Source organism: Aquarana catesbeiana, linkage group LG08, assembly GCF_042186555.1.
Source record: "Aquarana catesbeiana isolate 2022-GZ linkage group LG08, ASM4218655v1, whole genome shotgun sequence".
NCBI lineage: Eukaryota > Metazoa > Chordata > Amphibia > Anura > Ranidae > Aquarana > Aquarana catesbeiana.
The window spans coordinates 90,309,117-90,326,788 of record NC_133331.1 but is presented as its reverse complement, the minus strand read 5'-3'; the positions used below and the strand labels follow the sequence as shown (position 1 = coordinate 90,326,788).

At 42.8% G+C, this 17,672-nt stretch overlaps 1 protein-coding gene across 1 annotated transcript in view; it reads right to left on the bottom strand.

The window, feature by feature from the left end:
* LOC141105917 (arsenite methyltransferase-like) overlaps window positions 1-17,672 on the bottom strand; it is a 106,459-nt gene that overhangs the window by 59,124 nt on the left and 29,663 nt on the right. Inside the window, exon 2 of the mRNA XM_073596125.1 lies at window positions 12,724-12,772. Within this exon, the coding sequence (XP_073452226.1) occupies window positions 12,724-12,772 (49 nt within the window). The remainder of the gene's footprint in view (window positions 1-12,723; window positions 12,773-17,672) is intronic.

Below are 17,672 nucleotides of genomic sequence, written 5' to 3'. Positions count from 1 at the left end.
TCAGCCTATTTTATCTTATTACTACAGCAGCTTCCAATACATTGACCTATGACTAGCCTCAGAGGTGGACTGAGAAAGGTGGCCCCGCTGCCTGCTGGAACTCAGCTGAAACTGCTGAAAAAAAATAATAAAAAAAACCCTTGTGACCACAGCAACCATCTTTTTCGAACCCGGGCTTCAGCGCACACTATAGCCTCATCATAGAAAGATGGAGCCAGTCACAGAGGATGCGGGAGCCACCCACCCACCCAGAGCAGAGAGCTAGCCACCCAGCCACCCACAGCAGGGAGCTAGCCAGTCACAGCAGGGAGCTAGCCACAGAGGATGGGGGAGCCAGCCAGCCACAGAAGGTGCGGGAACCAGCCATAGCTACAGTACCCATAGTTAAGGTAAGAGGAGTGCTACACAGTGCCTATTTTATTTCTAATTTGAGAGAGGTTGGCACAAGGAGGGGGTCCTGTAGGGACCAGAGTGAATGAAGGTGTTCACTGTACACTCCTTTGTAGTCTCTCATAGGGCCTGGAGGGGGCTCTTTCTAACAAAGTCTCTCTAATGCAGTGTTTCTCAACCCATGGTATGCGTACCCTTGGGGGTACGTGCACCAAGGGCAGGGGGTACGCTGCCCAGAGCCGGCACCACCACAAACAGGGCTCGAGTCCTGCAGGAACACCGTTCCCATTAGCAGCCACATCCTGGATACGATCCTGGGTGGGTGCACCATGCCCGAGCGACAAAGCGTAAGTGCTGTTAGGAGAATCCCTGTAATGAGTGGAGACCATTGTCCGACAACATCAGGCAAGCTCAGTTCTCAGGTCTGCGAAAGATAGGAAAGTCTGAATTGCTAGACCAATGATCAGTGTTGGAGTCACAAGCCAAGGTTAGTGCAGGAGAGAGTTTAGTAGTCGAGGTCGCAAGCCAAGGTTGATGCAGGAAGAGAGTTTTGTAGTGGGGATCACAAGCCAAAGACGTTTCCAAATAGAAGTAGCTCAAGTAGTATGCAGGATCAGACCACAATAATCTGGCAACAGGAAGTGCAGAGGCAATGCTTATATAGGAAGTTCATGGGAGGAGCAGGAGTTCAAGGTTCAACAGCAATCAAGACACAAGGCAGGGTTGTCCATTGGATCAGGCAGGGTTGTCCAATGGATCAGGCAGGGAGCTGTCCAGCATCCCAGATAGGTCAGCGAGAAGAATCAATGCCAGACACCGAAGAAGTCCCAGGTCTGAGCCCAGGTACTGACAGTACTCCCCTCCTCCCAGGACGTCTTAGGGCCAGGTTTTTGAGGAAATCTCTGGTGAAATTCTCTTATTAATCTAGGGGCATGAACGTGCTCCTCAGGCTCCCAAGAATCTTCCTGTGGTCTATAGCTTTTCCATCTTTATAGGTATTGTAGTTCATCATAATGTATACGGGAGTCAAGAATTTTATCCAATATGAATTCTTCTTTCCCTTGCACCTGGACAGGGTCTGGTGGGGGATGTGTACGACCAGAAATAGGATTACTTCTGAAAGGCTTTAAAAGAGCCGTATGAAAAACAGGATGGATCTTCTTCATAGAAGGTGGTAGTTTAAGTTTGTAAGCCACAGGATTAATTTGTGCAATTACTTCGAAGGGTCCAATGAACTTAGGACCAAGTGTTTAGTGGGTAGCCAGACTGTCATGGATCTGCAGTAATGTTTGTCTGTCAGCCAGTGACGTCGCTAGGGGGTGGCTTTTGGGGCTATAGCCCCGAATCTGGGGCCCATAGCCCCGAGTCTCTGCAGGGGTCTGCAAGGGGAGGGGAGGCTCTCTGGGGACCCTGATGTAAGTGGGGGGCTCTTTGGGGACCCTGATGCAAGGGGGAGGCTCTCTGGAGACCCTAATGTAAGGGGGGCTCTCTGGAAACCCTGATGTAGGTGGGGGGCTCTCTGGGGTCCCAGATGCAAGGGGGAGGCTCTCTGGGGACTCTGATGTAAGGAGGAGGCTCTCTGGGGACCCTGATGTAAGGGGGTGCTCTCTGGGGATATATATATACACACACACACATATATTACTGTATATACATATATACATGTGTATGCCTGCCTAAGCGTATGACTTTCTTTACTACGCTGCTGTGGGCTCTAGCCCCAGATCTTTTGTAGACCTAGCAACGCCCCTGCTGTCAGCTTACCTCTCCATGTGTTCAGCTTAAGAGGCTAGCCACTCTCACCTGGCTGCTTAAGCAATCTCTCCTCAAAGCATGACTCCACCCCAGCCCCTATCAGGGAACTCTATATTTACCTGTGCACTGCAAGTCAGCCCTGCTGATCAACATTGTTTGTTTGGCTTCCATGTGCTACTTGCTGTGTGTTCTACGTCTGATTCCAGTCACCGATCTTGGCTTGTTCTTGACTATCCCTACCTGCTTGTTGCCTCAACGTCTGGCTATCTCCTGACTATCCCTACCTGCTTATTGCCCCGACCAGACTATTCTTTGTTGTCACAGTCTGCTGCTTCCTCTCTACCTCCCTGTAGTCTACCATGAGCGTGAGCTGGGAGGCCCTAGGGGTCACAACCTGGAGCCAGACTGCAGCTAAATCCATCCCCACCACTAGGGGCCTCTGGGGAACACCCGATGGCTCTTAGATTCCGCTCCCTGGGAAATCTCATGCTCTAGCTCCCAGGGTCATCTGTGTTGGTACTACAGAGTATCTGCTCTCCTGTATCACTTAGAGCTCCATCTGCAGCAGTCAGCCGTAGGGTCCACTACCTTGCGGTGCACTCCAGACCCCAACGGGGGGGATTTGTCTCCTGGACTCAGGTGACCTGACACAGACCTTATCACCTAATGAATAGGGAGGAATGGTTCGTCTGTGTCTTTTTGCAATTTCCTTATAAGATCCTTGAACTTCGTGTAAAGTCTTCTTCAGTAATTCCTGATTATTTTGTAAAGCAGACACCCTTGCATTTACAGTTGATAAAGATGACTCTACGGGAATTCCGGGTATAAAAGATGGATGACATCCATAAGTGCAGAAGAATGGGCTTTGAGAGATGGAACTATGGCAGGAGTTATTGTAAGCAAATTCTGCTAACGCTAGATATTCGGCCCAGTCATCCTGAAGATGGCAGATGAAACAAGGAAGATATTGCTCTAAAGTTTGATTCGTTCACTCAGTCTTCCCATTTGATTGTGGATGAAAGGCAGTTGATAGGTTAACTCCAATTCCTAGAGTAGAACAGAATGTTTTCCATAGTCATGATGTGATCTGGACTCCTCCATCTGATATTATTTCATCTGGGAGACCATGCAGTCTGTAAATTTCTCGTATTAATATTTCAGCAGTGTCTTCAGCTGTAGGAATGCTAGTGATGGGCACAAAATGAGCCCTCTTAGTTAAACAGTCCACCACCACCATGACAGTTGTAAATCTCTTGGAAGTGAGTGGGTCCACAAAAAAACAATGAAAATGGATCCCCATGGTCGCGATGTCACAGGGAGAGGCTGTAGCAGACCTACCGGGAGGGAGTGTGGTACTTTGCGTCAGGCACAGGTTTCACATGAGAGAACATAACTCCTTTGCATCTTTCCGACAGGAAGGCCACCAAAAGATATGAGCAAGGAGGTCTACTGTTTTCCTAATTCCAGGGTGACCAGCAGATTTTGAATCATGCACTAGCTAAAGGACCTTAAGTCGTGCCTCTTCGGGGACATACATTCTTTTTTCAAAGGTCCAGCGGCCCTCATGAAAGTCCATGAGTAAATTTTCCTGGTGGATTGTTTAAGAGTGAGTCCCTATCATAAGTTTCTTTAATCTTTGAAAGAAGCTCTGCAGGGTAAATTACTCCCAAAAAGTGTCTTGTAAGACAGTACATACTGGTTCTAAGTCGGTAGAAGAGTCACCAGACATTCTCGACAAAGAATCTTGAAAAAATAAAAGAAAAGAAAGAGTCCATCTTGCCTGCCTTGCATTGAGACGCTTTGCGGATTTAATACATTCAAGATTTTTGTGGTCAGTAAGGACAGTTACGGGATGTCTGGTGCCCTCCAGAAGGTGTCTCCATTCAGAGAAGGCTTTCTTTATTGCTAAAAGTTCCTTGTTTTGCCTATATCAGAGTTCTGTTCTGCAGTTTTCATTTGGCGGGAATAAAATGCACATGGGTGTAATAAAATGTTTTCATCAATTCTCTGAGAAAGAACTGCTCCAATGGCTGTATTGGAGGCATCTACTTCTACTATAAAGGGAAGTTCTGTGTTAGGATGTACCAGTACAGGTGCAGTGGTGAATAAGGTTTTCAGAAATGAGAGAGCTATTTCTGCCTCTGGACCACTGGAAGCGTGCCTCCTTCCTTGTCAAATGAGTAATGGGGGCCACAATTTTTGATTTTTTTAAAATAAATCTCCGGTAAAAGTTTGTGAACCCCAAGAATCATTGCACATCTTTTATGTTCTTGGGGTAGGCCAATCTAGGATGACTTGGATCTTGCTGGAATTCATATTCAGCCCTTCAGGATAGATGATGTAGCCCAAGAACTGTATACGGGTCTGTTCGAAATCACATTTTTCCAATTTAATATACAATTTATTTTTTCTCAGTCATTCTAAGACAGTACGGACATGATCCCAGTGTTCCTGTAAATTGATCGAAAAGATAAGTATATCATTCAGATAAGCCACCACAAATGGTCTAAAAAGTCTTTGAAAACATAATTTGTCAAATGTTGAAAGGTAGCTGTTGCATTACAGAGTCAAAAGGGCATTACTAGGAATTCATAATGCCCATATCTTGTCCGAAAGGCCGTCTTCCATTCATCTCCAGGTCGAATGGGAACAAGATTATATGCACCCTGCAGATCAAGCTTGGTGAAAATCTTTGCTTTTCTGAGTTTCTCGAATAGTTCTGGAATTAATGAAAGTGGGTAACGATTCTTGCCTGTCATTTTATTTAATTCTCTGTAATCAATGCATGGGCGCAGTGTTCCATCTTTCTTTTCAACAAAGAATAGCGGGGCTCCAACAGGAGAGGTTGAGGGATGAATAAACCCCTTCACCTGATTCTCTTGTAGAAAGTCCCTTAACACTTTCAGTTCTGGTTCAGAAAGATTTTAGAGGCGACCAAAAGGAATTGGGGCTCCCGGTACAAGCTCCATTGGGCAATCATATGCCAGGTGGGGTTGTAATTGGTCGGCATTTTTCTTATCACAAATGTCTTTAAAATCTTGGTATTGAGGGGCAAGTTTTCTAGTCAATGTCACGCTGATAATAGTAGGTGAGGTGTCTCTTTTTTTGACAATGTAACTCACAATGTTCAGAGGGAAAGGCAAGGTTTCTGGCCTGCCAGTCAATAGTGGGGTTGTGAATTGATAGCTATGCAATTCCTAAGATAACAGGAAATTGAGAAGAAATCAGATTGAAAGATATTAACTCTTGGTGTCCAGGCTCGTTCCTGTAGTATATATAATACAGTGCAGGGTATATAGTGCAGTGTACAATATATAATATAGTGTATTGATGTGGTTAAGGGGAGCCCTATGACAGAATTAAGAAAAAAATGGCATGGGTCCCCCCCTTCGGGTCTGGTATGAATTTTTGGGGGGACACCCACACAATTAAAAAAAAATAATTGGTGTGGTGTTCAACCTAATATCCATGCCAGACCAGAAGGGCCTGGTATGGACTGGGGGGGGGGACCCACGCTGTTTTTTAAATGATTTTTTTTATGTATATTGCCAGGATCTAGCAATTCATTACAGTCATGAGCAATTTTAAATTACATTTTTTCTTTTAGAAATGTAATTTTGCTGCGATACTTTTCTAAACATGGGAAAAATGTGCTACTTTACAGGCAGACTAAGGGAACCCCCCCCCCCCCCCCCAGGCACAATATTCAAAGGAATATTTAATTTCTATCGTTTCACTTTAAGCATTATTAAAATCACTGCTCCTGAAAAAAACGGCCGTTTTAAAGACTTTTTTTTGCAGTGATGCATGTCCCCTGGGGCAGTACCCGTGTCCCCAAATACTTTTTATAGCAATAACATGCATATAAGCCTTTAAAATGAGCACTATTGATTTTTCCCATAGACTTAACGGTGTTCGCATGTTCGTACAAATTTTTTGTCTGTTCGCAAGTTCTGGTGTGAACCGAGGGGGGTTGTGTTCGGCTCATCCCTACTGCAGAGGAACAGTCTTATGAGTGATTACCCCGGAACCAAGTAGAGAAATGTCCACTGTCTCCATATGTACTGGGGATGGTTTGGGTATTTGGGTAATGACATTCTCTTCCGCAAACTTCAAATCCACAAAGTTACCACCAGCCCTGGAATCCAGCATTGCTGAGGTGTAGAGTAACTGGTCTTTCTTTTTAAGCGTGATGCTTAAAACAAGGGTTGCGGACAATTCTTTTTGACTGGCCGCTGCAATGGTTTGTCTTGTTCGTCTTGATTTATTTGGACACCTGAGGGCGTAGTGATCTGACTGGCCACAATAGAGGCAAAGATTCAGTTCATGTCTGCGTCTCTTTTCAGCAAAGCTGAGAGCTCCAATCTGCATAGGTTCAGGTTCAGGTTCATAGCAAACGATTTAGCCATTGGTTGAAGATTGAATGAGGAACTAAAGTCAACAGATCTTTGTTTTTCAATTAATCTCTCCATAAATCGTCTATCGATCTTAATGCTCAATTTAATAAAGTCATCAAGACCATTTGGCGTATCTATTCTGAATAGTTCATCTTTTATATTCTCAGAAAGTCCTTTTCTAAAGTGAAATCGCTTTGCACTGTTGTTCCAAGTGGTATCAGTTACCCATCGGCGAAATTCGGCAGCATATTCAGCAACAGGACGTCTCCCTTGGCAGAAGTTCAGTAAAACAGTTTCAGCAGTTGCACTGCGATTCAGATCATCGAAAATTAAAATCTTGGTTGTCACAAACCCCTCGAAACCTCCTAGAATCTCATGGTCTTGCTCCAAGTATGGGGAAACCCATGCCATGGCCTCATCAACGAACAAAGATTTAATAAAGCCTGTCTTGGAGCGTGGGGTTGCAAATCGGTAAGGTTGCAGCTGAAAGTGCAGTCAACATTGATTCAGGAAGCCTTTATAGAGTTTAGGATCCCCACTGAATTTATCAGGCAAAGGGAAGCGGTTTGAATTATTATTATTATTATTATACAGGATTTATATAGCGCCAATAGTTTGCGCAGCACTTTACAATATTGGGGAAGACAGTACAAGTACAATACAATTCAATACAGGAGGGATCAGAGGGCCCTGCTCGTTAGAGCTTACAATCTAGAAGGGAGGGTCAAGTGGACAAAGGGGAGTAGCTGTGGGGGATGATCAGATGGACAAAATGAAAATACAGTTGTTAGGTGTGGGTAGGATAGGCTTCTCTGAAGAGGAGGGTTTTCAGGGATCGTCTAAAAGCTAATAGAGTAGGAGACAGACGGACAGATTGGGGTAAGGAGTTCCATAGGCTTGGAAAGGCTCTGGAAAAGTCCTGGAGACGAGCATGGGAGGAGGTGATGAGAGATCTAGAGAGCAGGAGGTCTTGAGAAGAAAGAAGATAACGATTAGGTTGGTATTTTGAGACTAGGTCAGTGATGTAGGTGGGGGCAGAGATGTGGATTGCTTTACAACAAAACAAAAACTCTTGCTCATAAATGTGTAAGCCCGACAGTTCAAAGTTCAGGATGGACGGTAGCTTTCGGCCTTGCTGCCCTCAAGGATAGGGATATCCTAGCAATCGAACAAAAAACAAAAGAGAGAGGGCGCACCAGCCTTGTGCATTATCCTTAAAAAAGAGGGGGGGGGGAAGGGAATGTGGGATAAGGGAGGCCTCCCTGCAACCAGCCACCCAACACTACAACGATCGCAAGGGTTACACACATAGGTAGATCCACACATATATACAGAGCAACGCATCTAACAGCCAAGCAAGCTCCAATCCCACATCCTATAGATGCGGCCTCTTATATAGACAGAAAAAAAAAGAGCCAAACTATGTGTATAGGTGTTGTACTTCAGTCTGCACATAGAAGACATTAGGGGAAAATTTAAAGTGCCTGAAGACAGCAGGGGCGCTTGCACTGGCATCAGTATGAACCCAGCATGGCCACCGAAAACTGACATCAAGGGGAACTAGTCCCTTAAATTCCAAAATAGAACCGCATGCTTTAAATAGCAGATGTATCTTACCTAGAGGACGCTGTGATGGCTGTAGGCGGCGGGTGGAACGCACGCCATCTTTGTTGTGTAACTTTGCGGTCCAGGGGGTGGAAGTGGAGGCTCAATATCACTTCCTGTGCGCCCGCTGTCGCGCTGAACGTGTGTCAGCAATGGAGAATGCCTTCCACCATGTTAGTGAAGGCATACTATAGAGGCCTGGAGCGGACGCATGGCTGAACGGACAGAGGCAAAATCGTCACATCAATGAAGGGATAATGAAAGACAAAGTGAAAAGCAAAGTATAAATAAATAGTAGAAGGGAAATTATATATCAAAAGATATATATCAAAAAATAAATAAAAATGATATGAACACGAAAAGATACATATATATGTATACGTATAGAATAGAATGGACAACTGGGAATGATACCAATATCATCCATGCATACATAGACAATCACAACCCCATACATGGAATGTGTGTGCACATGCACACAAAAAGGAGCATATCTGTTAGTGGTGATCCCTGGATGAAAGCAGATAAAATATGCACACCTATTTGCAAGACAAATTAGATATATGCGCGTCAGCGCACATGTATAACAGTGTGCTTTTTGTTTAGTAACATATGTAGGTAAGAGATGAAACCTGCACTCTAAATCAAATATAGATATATAAATGTTATGTAATGATTTATATATAAATCATTACATATGAAATGAGCGCGTAATTGTACATTAAAATGGTATATAATGACATTTTCATAAATAGAATAGAGTCAAAGACTCTCTGATTGAATAAATACTTGCTAGAGGATATATATGTGTACACATATGTAAAGATATTATCCACATACATTCCTTAAAAATGTCCTTGGTAACAAAAAAGATCACAATTGATAGATTGTTGGAGATGCACATATATACATATACATACACAAATATATACATACACATATATATACACACATGCACATACAACAGACACGTTCGTGAAAGAACAGGAGTGAACAACAAAATGTGAATATTTATATGAATATGATCGCACAAACTGTGCGCTGACATGTGCGCTGACGCGCATATATCTAATTTGTCTCGCAAATAGGTGTGCATATTTTATCTGCTTTCATCCAGGTATCACCACTGACAGATATGCTCCTTTTTGTGTGCATGTGCACACACATTCCATGTATGGGGTTGTGATTGTCTATATATGCATGGATGATATTGGTATCACTCCCAGTCGTCCATTGTATTCTATACGTATACATATATATGTATCTTTTTGAGTTCATATCATTTTTATTTATTTTTTGATATATATCTTTTGATATATAATTTTCCCTTCTACTATTTATTTATACTTTGCTTTTCACTTTGTCTTTCATTATCCCTTCATTGATGTGACGATTTTGCCTCTGTCCATTCAGCCATGCGTCCGCTCCAGGCCTCTATAGTATGCCTTCACTAACATGGTGGAAGGCATTCTCCATTGCTGACACACGTTCAGCGCGACAGCGGGCGCACAGGAAGTGATATCGAGCCTCCACTTCCGCCCCCTGGACCGCAGTATCACAACAAAGATGGCATGCCTTCCACCCGCCGCCTACAGCCATCACAGCATCCTCTAGGTAAGATCTGCTATTTAAAGCATGCGGTTCTCTTTTGGAGATTAAGGGACTAGTTCCCCTTGATGTCAGTTTTAGGTGGCCATGCTGGGTTCATACTGATGCCAGTGCAAGTGCCCCTGCTGTCTTCAGACACTTTAAGTTTTCCCCTAATGTCTTCTATGTGCAGACTGAAGTACACCTATACACATAGTTTGGTTTTTTTTTTTTCTGTCTTTTTTCTGTCTATATAAGTCCTGTTTGTAAGCTTTGAACAACCACAGTTAGTGAAACAACGTTCACTCAGGGATCGTGGAGGTGCGGCATTCTCCACGTTGTGGCCAGATTATTCTGTTAGGAGAATACCTGTAATGAGTGGAGACCATTGGCTGACAACGTCAGTCAAGCCCAGTTCTCAGGTCTGCGAAAGATAGGAAAGTCTGAATTGCTAGACCAATGATCAGTATTGGGATCACAAGCCAAGGTCAGTGAAGTACAGAGTTTCGTAGTCAAAGTCATAAGCCAAGGTCGATGCAGTAGGAGAGTTTTGTATTCGAGTTCACAAGCCAAAGTCGTTTCCAAACAGAAATAGAAGTAGCTCAAGTATTATGCAGGATCAGACCACAATAATATGGCGACAGGAAGTGCAGAGGCAAGGCTTATATAGGAAGTTCATGGGAGGAGCAAGCAGCTGTCCAGCATCCCAGATAGCTTAACAAGAAGAATCAATGCCAGACACCAAAGAGGTCCCAGGTTCAAGCCCCGGTCTTGGCAGGTGTAGTCCTCCCTTGTATGTGACACAGCGGCGATCTCCTGCTGCATCACAAAGCTCTGGTCTGAATTGTTTGGCAGCGCTGTAACAAAGTCCCGCCTCCTAGACAGGTGCTCCTGTGATAGACGGAACACTGATCCAATTGAATCAGTGTGACGTGTATCATAGGAGGTGGGAGTTTGTTACCGCGGCCAATTCACCTCCAAGTTCCGTGATACAGCAGGAGATCGTGATCCACTGTTAGGCTGCATTTGGTGGGCACTGATAAGGCTGAATTTGGTGGTCACTGCACTGGTAGGCTTCATTTGGTTGGCACTGGTAGACTGCCTTTGGTGGGCACTGATAAGCTGCATTTGGTGGGTACTGGTAGGCTGCATTTGGTGGGCACTGATAAAACTGAATTTGGTGGTCACTGCACTGGTAGGCTTCATTTGGTGGGCACTGATGAGGCTGCATTTGATGGGCACTGGTAGGCTGCATTTGGTGGGCACTGCACTGGTAGGCTGCATTTGATGGTCACTACACTGGTAGGCTGAATTTGATGGGCACTGCACCGGTAGGCTGCATTTGGTGGGCACTGATAAGGCTGCATTTGGTGGGCACTGCACTGATGAGGCTGCATTTGGTGGGCACTGCTCTAGTAGGCTGCATGTGCGTGCATGTGTCTACCTGTGTGTTAATTTCGGATTATTTACGTGTGTCTGCCAGTGTGTTAATTTGGCAATGTGTGTGTCTGCCAGTTTGTTAATTTGGGATTTTGTGGGTATTTGTGTGTCTGCAAGTGTGTTAGTTTGAGATTGTGTGGGTGTCAATGTGTTAATTTGGGATTGTATGTGTGGGTGTCATTGTGTTAATTTGTGATTGTGTGTGTTTATCTATCAGTATATGTGTGTATATCTGCCATTCCAGCATGCACACATACAATAATATCGCTCACAAACAAAAACCATCATAAACACACAAAGAAATCAACACAAACACATACTGACATTATACACACACAGAAACCATGACACCCAAACAATAGAAATTACTTTCTCGAGACAGGGGTTCTTAGGAAATTTTTTTAGACCTGCAGGGGTACTTCACCGTAAAAGGTTGAGAAACACTGCTCTAATGGACACTGAAAGGGGCAGCTCTGTTAGAGAGCGAGACCCCCCTCCAGGTCCCATTAGAGTCCTTTGTAGTCTCTAATGGGTCCTGGAGGGGAGTCTCTCTCTAACAGAGACTCTCTAATGGACACTGTTAGAGAGAGGTCCCCCCTCCAGGTCCCATTGGACTCTGTTGTAGTCTCTAATAGGGACTGGGGGGGACTCTTTCTAACAGACTCTATAATGGATCCTCCTCCCTCCCTACAGTCTTCTGGGACCTGTGTTGTGTCCCAGAAAACTGCCAGACCATTAAACAGGCGCAGCGTGACTCGTGCATGTACAGTGTGCACCTGGCTGTGAAGGTGCAAACTGTCATAGCTGGGGATAGGAGAGGGAGAGAAGCAATAGTTCGGGTGAGGACAACGCTGGATCCTGGGACAGCTGAGTGTGTGTTGATTAAAAGTCAGCAGATACACTTTTTGTAGCTGCTGACTTTTAATAAATACAAAAATGGCTGGATCTCGACTTTAAGTTTATCGGGAATTCAACATGTATTTTTGTCTGTTTTTGTCAGGAATGCATTTCGGAGAGCATCCGGGTACTCTGGTTTCTTCACACAATCCAAGGATTTGCTGGTAGGTTAATTGGCTTTTGTCCAAATTGGCCCTAATATGTATATGCATGTTATGTGAGGCAGCAACATTAGATTTTATTTCTCTTTGAGGTCAAGGACTGATGTGAATGTACAATATGTAAAAAGCTGCATACATTTTTGGTACTATAAATAACTATAACTATAACTAGTTAATAACTATAAATATCTGTAATAAATAATATTAGATAATAAAATTATATGTCTACTTGTTATATTTTTGTTTATTAAAATTTGTGAACTCTGTAGTTAGTTGCACATACATATGTTTTCCATAAAAAATGCCTGTCTGCTGTAAATTAAACTATTAATGTAAAACAGGAAAGCATTACTTTTGGACCATGACTCTGTGGCATCTGAATGTGAACAGGTTATTGTTCAAAATAGGTGTATGTCAATGAATTCATCCCCATCCCCTCATTTGTAGTGTTGCACCTGTATCCTTCTTTAGGAATCTGTTAAATACTGTACCTTGACATCATCATATATCTGCAGGTAGCTGGCATCAGATTCTGATGTACTATACACCGTAAACAAAAAAAAAAAAAAAAAAAAACACATTAATTTTCAATAATAATTTAGATAGATAAATATATATTGTAATGTAGAATTCAGGATTCAACAACCCATTCTAAAAGGGAATCTGTTTTGATAGAATATGTGAATTGCTTTCTGAAGGTGCATACATCAGGACTATCATCCTCATCTTTGCTTCAATACTTTGTGAGTCAATGACCCATAACAAGTTTCAGGAAAGCTCCTATACAAAAGCTTCTTCTGGGCAAGTACTAAGTAGTAAAAAAGAATACACCAGAGTATGGTTTTAGGTTTGATTTTTAAAAGTTTTTTTTTATAATTAACATGATGTTTAATATTGGTTGTTATACTACATGTATACAATCTTTATTTTATAAATAAACAATTACTACATGACAAAGGATTTCCAGAACACTATTGGTTAGCTAAAAAGGCACACATATTAGCCTGCCTCGAAGCATGCTTTGTCTGACAAGATCGTAAGGTATGAGTAACTGCAATGAATCATCCTTTTGTGTGTTTATATTTTAGCTTTACTTATTGCATTCTGTAAACAACAAGCATTTTTTAGGACAGAGGGGCTAATGAGTTTCTGGAAAACGTGGAAAAAGACTAAACCCCCAACTGCTGGCTAAATTTACATGGTTTAATAAAATAAATATTTTTTTAAATTACATTTTTAGTCCTGACTATAATACATAAAAAAAACCATATAAAAACATTATACTGGATTCTGCCTAGCAGGTTTCACACTCCCTAGCATCTGGCAGTTTTTGTTCCACTGTCCATTTGGTATATAGACTAAACAGTTTAACTGTATCGATATTTGATGAACCATTGATATTTAAAATTATTATGCATAATATCCATCTCCTCGCCACCTCTATATCTCCCAAAATTGACACCTAAAAGCATTACTCATAATTTGAACAGGAATTGCCCCTAAGGACCGGTACACACATTGAGATTATCGGACGAATGATTGTCCGTTTTTTTGCATGCTAATTTCAGATAGAATCTGAAGAGTTTACTAAAGTCACAAAAATTCTCGTACGACAGAATAAAATTTCGTAAGTGAAGTCATGTGTTATATTGCATTTTCGAACGACAGTTGTACTGATTAAACGAAAAGCACATGATCTGGCATAGTACGAAAAAATTTTTTTGTGCATATCCAATCGGATAATATCGGATGAACTGTCATGATCGGCTCTCGAAAGCTGTGTACTAATGATCCAATTATCATACAATCGTTCGAAATGGTATTTTTGGTACGATTTTCTGATCGTGTGTACGGGGCTTAACACTTCCCAATAACGTTGGTTCTGTCAGTGGAAGATATTTTTGCTTGATTGCTATGGATTCATTTGCTGATTGTTTTTTTGTCTTACTAAGCACAGCAGTGTTGCTGTTTTTTTTTATGGGTCCAAACCATTTAATTTCAAATTTTAGATTTCATCTATTCGTTGATAAAGCTCTCTCTCCCAGCACTGGCCATTACTGCAGTCTCTGCATAGCTGATAGCTGTACCACAGCATGTACTTGTATGCATGTAAATAGGACATACATGAGCTAATGGAAATGTTCTAAGCATATTTTCTTATTGCCAACGTCTAAGCCTTATAGGGACTGTAAATTTCCACCACCATGCTACACAATTGGCATGGAGCTCTTTTTGCTGAATTGCGGTGTTCAGTTTGTGCTAAACATGTCTACAGTTACAGTACTGTGGCCAAGTAACTCTATCTTTGATTTATCAGCTCACAGCACATTGTTCCAGAAACCATGGTCTTTGCCTATATGGGTTGGTTTTCTTGAAACCAGTGTAAATTATTCTGGTTCAAACAAGGGATAAACCCGAAAAAACAGGATCTTTTCACCAGGAAGCAACCCGATCAGACAATTGTATATATACGAAGTGGAGGGAGTGTGTCAGCCCCTTTTTTATCAAACACATCCAAGAAGTCATAATAAGCTTGGGGAATACTTCTGTCTTCTCTACACCCAAGCAGAGAAGACAACCAGAAGTTAGTCAGACAAAACTGACAGCAGTAGTCAGAGCGGAGCTGACTTCTCCCAAGAACCAATTAATGCTGGGATTATGGGCCTGCAACCAGGGTACACTCAGGATGAAAGGAAACAGGGGTGAAGGTATGATATCAAAAATAGGATACATTTGATAGCCTGGAGAAACTGTTGTCAAGAGGAGATAAAATTCTTGTGCAACAGGTCCAGTGTTAAGGGCAGAACCATCAGCTAGTCGAATGGGTAGAAGAGGCCTAACCTAGCTGATAGGGAAAAGATACATCCAAGAGGCATGTACAAGTGTCCCAGTCAGCAATCGCTTGGACTTCAGTGTTTTTTTCAGGCCCCTGCAATGATAATAACAATGATGTACTCCCTTTTGCCTCCAAACTCCTTAAACGTTTAGTCTACAAACGACTGAGCGACCCCCTGATTGAGAATAACCTTCTTGATCCCCTTCAGTGTGGATTTCGCCCACAGCACTCCACAGAAACTGCCCTCCTAAAACTCACAAACGGCTTACTAACAGGCAAAACCAATGGTCATTATTCCATACTCTTACTCTTGGACCTTTCCGCTGCCTTTGATACAGTTGCCCACCACCTCCTCCTCAAAAAACTCAATTTGCTGGCTCTCCATGGCTGCACTCTCCGTTGGTTCGAATCTTACCTATCTCACCGCACCTTCAGTGTCACTTACAACTCCACTTCCTCCTCTCTAACTCCTCTTACCGTTGGGGTCCCCCAAGGTTCTGTTCTTGGACCTCTACTATTCTTGATCTACACATCCTCCCTGGGTCAGCTGATAGCCTGCCATGGCTTCCGCTACCATTTATATGCCAATGACACCCAAATCTATCTCTCTGACCCTCAGCTCAACCCATCAGTCTCCTCACGCATTACTGATTTACTAACAGACATATCAGCCTGGATGTCACATCATTTCCTCAAACTGAATCTAAAATTGAGTTCTTAATATTTCCTCCCCCACGTGCCTCTTCCCCTGACTTCTCTGTTAAGATCAATGGCACATCTATCAATCGGTCCCCACATGCCGGGGTGCTAGGGGTAACCTTAGACTCCGAACTGTCCTTTCAGGTCCACATCCAATCTCTGTCCAAATCATGCCACCTTGGCCTCTGAAACATTTCTAGAATATGCCCCTTTTTAACTAATGACACCACCAAGCTCATAATTCTCTCCCTGGTTATCTCTTGCCTCGACTACTGCAACTCCCTCCTCATTGGATTACCTTTACATATACTATCCCCCCTTCAGTCCATAATGAATGCCGCTGCAAGACTCATCCACCTTACCAACCATTTAGTGTCCTCCACCCTTCTCTGCCAATCCCTCCACTGGCTTCCACTCACCCAATGAATTAAATTCAACAATAATTCAACAATAATTTACAAAGCCATCTATAACTCTGCCCCCAGCAACATCACTAACCTAGTTTCAAAATACCAACCAATATAAAATCTCTTTGGTCCTCCCAAGACCTCCTGCTCTCTAGCTCCCTTGTTGCCTCCAGGATTTCTCTAGAGCTTCTCCCATCATTTTGAACTCCCTACCCAATCTGCCTTACTGTCCCATAATCTATCCATCTTTAGACAATCCCTGAAAACCCTTCTCTTTAAAGAAGCCTATCCTGCATCTAACTAATACACTGTTTTACTTTCTCCATCAGCTCTTCCCCCACAGCTATTACCTTTTGTATCAACTGACCTTCCCTTTTAGATTGTAAGCTCTAATGAGCAGGGCCCTCTGATTCCTCTTGTACCAAGTTGTATTGTAACTGTAATGTCTGCCTTCATTTTGTTTAGTGCTGCGCAAACTGTTGGTGCTATATAAATCCTCTATTATAATAATAATAATAATAGAAATGATGCATGAGTGCATGAGTTCAGTGTTGCCAACCGTCAGTATTTTTACTGGCAGCCAGTAAAAAAACAGGCAATTTTCTTCTGCCAGTAAATGCCAGTAAAAACAAAAGGTTGCCAGTAAAAAATATGGCTGTGACGCTCGACCCAGAGCCAGCCGAGACCATACAAGTGCCTGCTACAGTGTGTTCGGACGGCTCTGGTGGAGGAGGTGCCTGAGCATGTGCTGTGGTGCAAGGGAGCCAAGCAGAGCGGCCAGCGCCTTGTGTGTGGGTCTGCGGGATGGGAGCAAGGCAGGCCAGGACCATCAGTGCTGTTTGAACTGCAGGGACCACCTGGCTTGGAGAGAGACTGTCACTGTGACTCAGGAGGGGACCTGTCGTGTCGGTGATCTGTATTGCTGCACACTGCTGTCAGTGTCACTGTGAGAGTCAATTTCATGTGTGTGCCGCCCATTCTAATTTATTGCCCTCCTGAGTCCTGTCCCTGAGCTACTTACTATATTGAAAATAAAATAAGAAATATGTTTTTTGCTTTATTATCTACCTTAAATCACATTGCTAATTACATATTGTACTTGTTTGTAGCCTAAATAGTGAAATTTGTACTTAAAACTGTAATTTTGTAACTTTTGGAAATGCCAGTAAAAACTTGGCTTTCAATCTGTTAGGCTGGCAACACTGCATGAGTGAGGGAAGTCATCAGAGCCAGTGTAAAGCTGGGTACACACAAGAGCTGCATGATTAATCGTTAAAAAATTGTGATCTCGATTCAACCCCCTCATGATCTCTATGAAGAATTTCCCGATTCATTCATGTAACAAGTGTAGAGAGTTCTCTGCACAATCAGCTGTCAAAAGAAAAAAAACGGGCAGCCTGCCAAGTTTTTTACAACATAGTCTGTGCTGGCTAACTATAAACATTGTAACTTTTTGGTCTTCGATCAAAGAAATGAAGTGGTCTGTAAAATGTGGGGA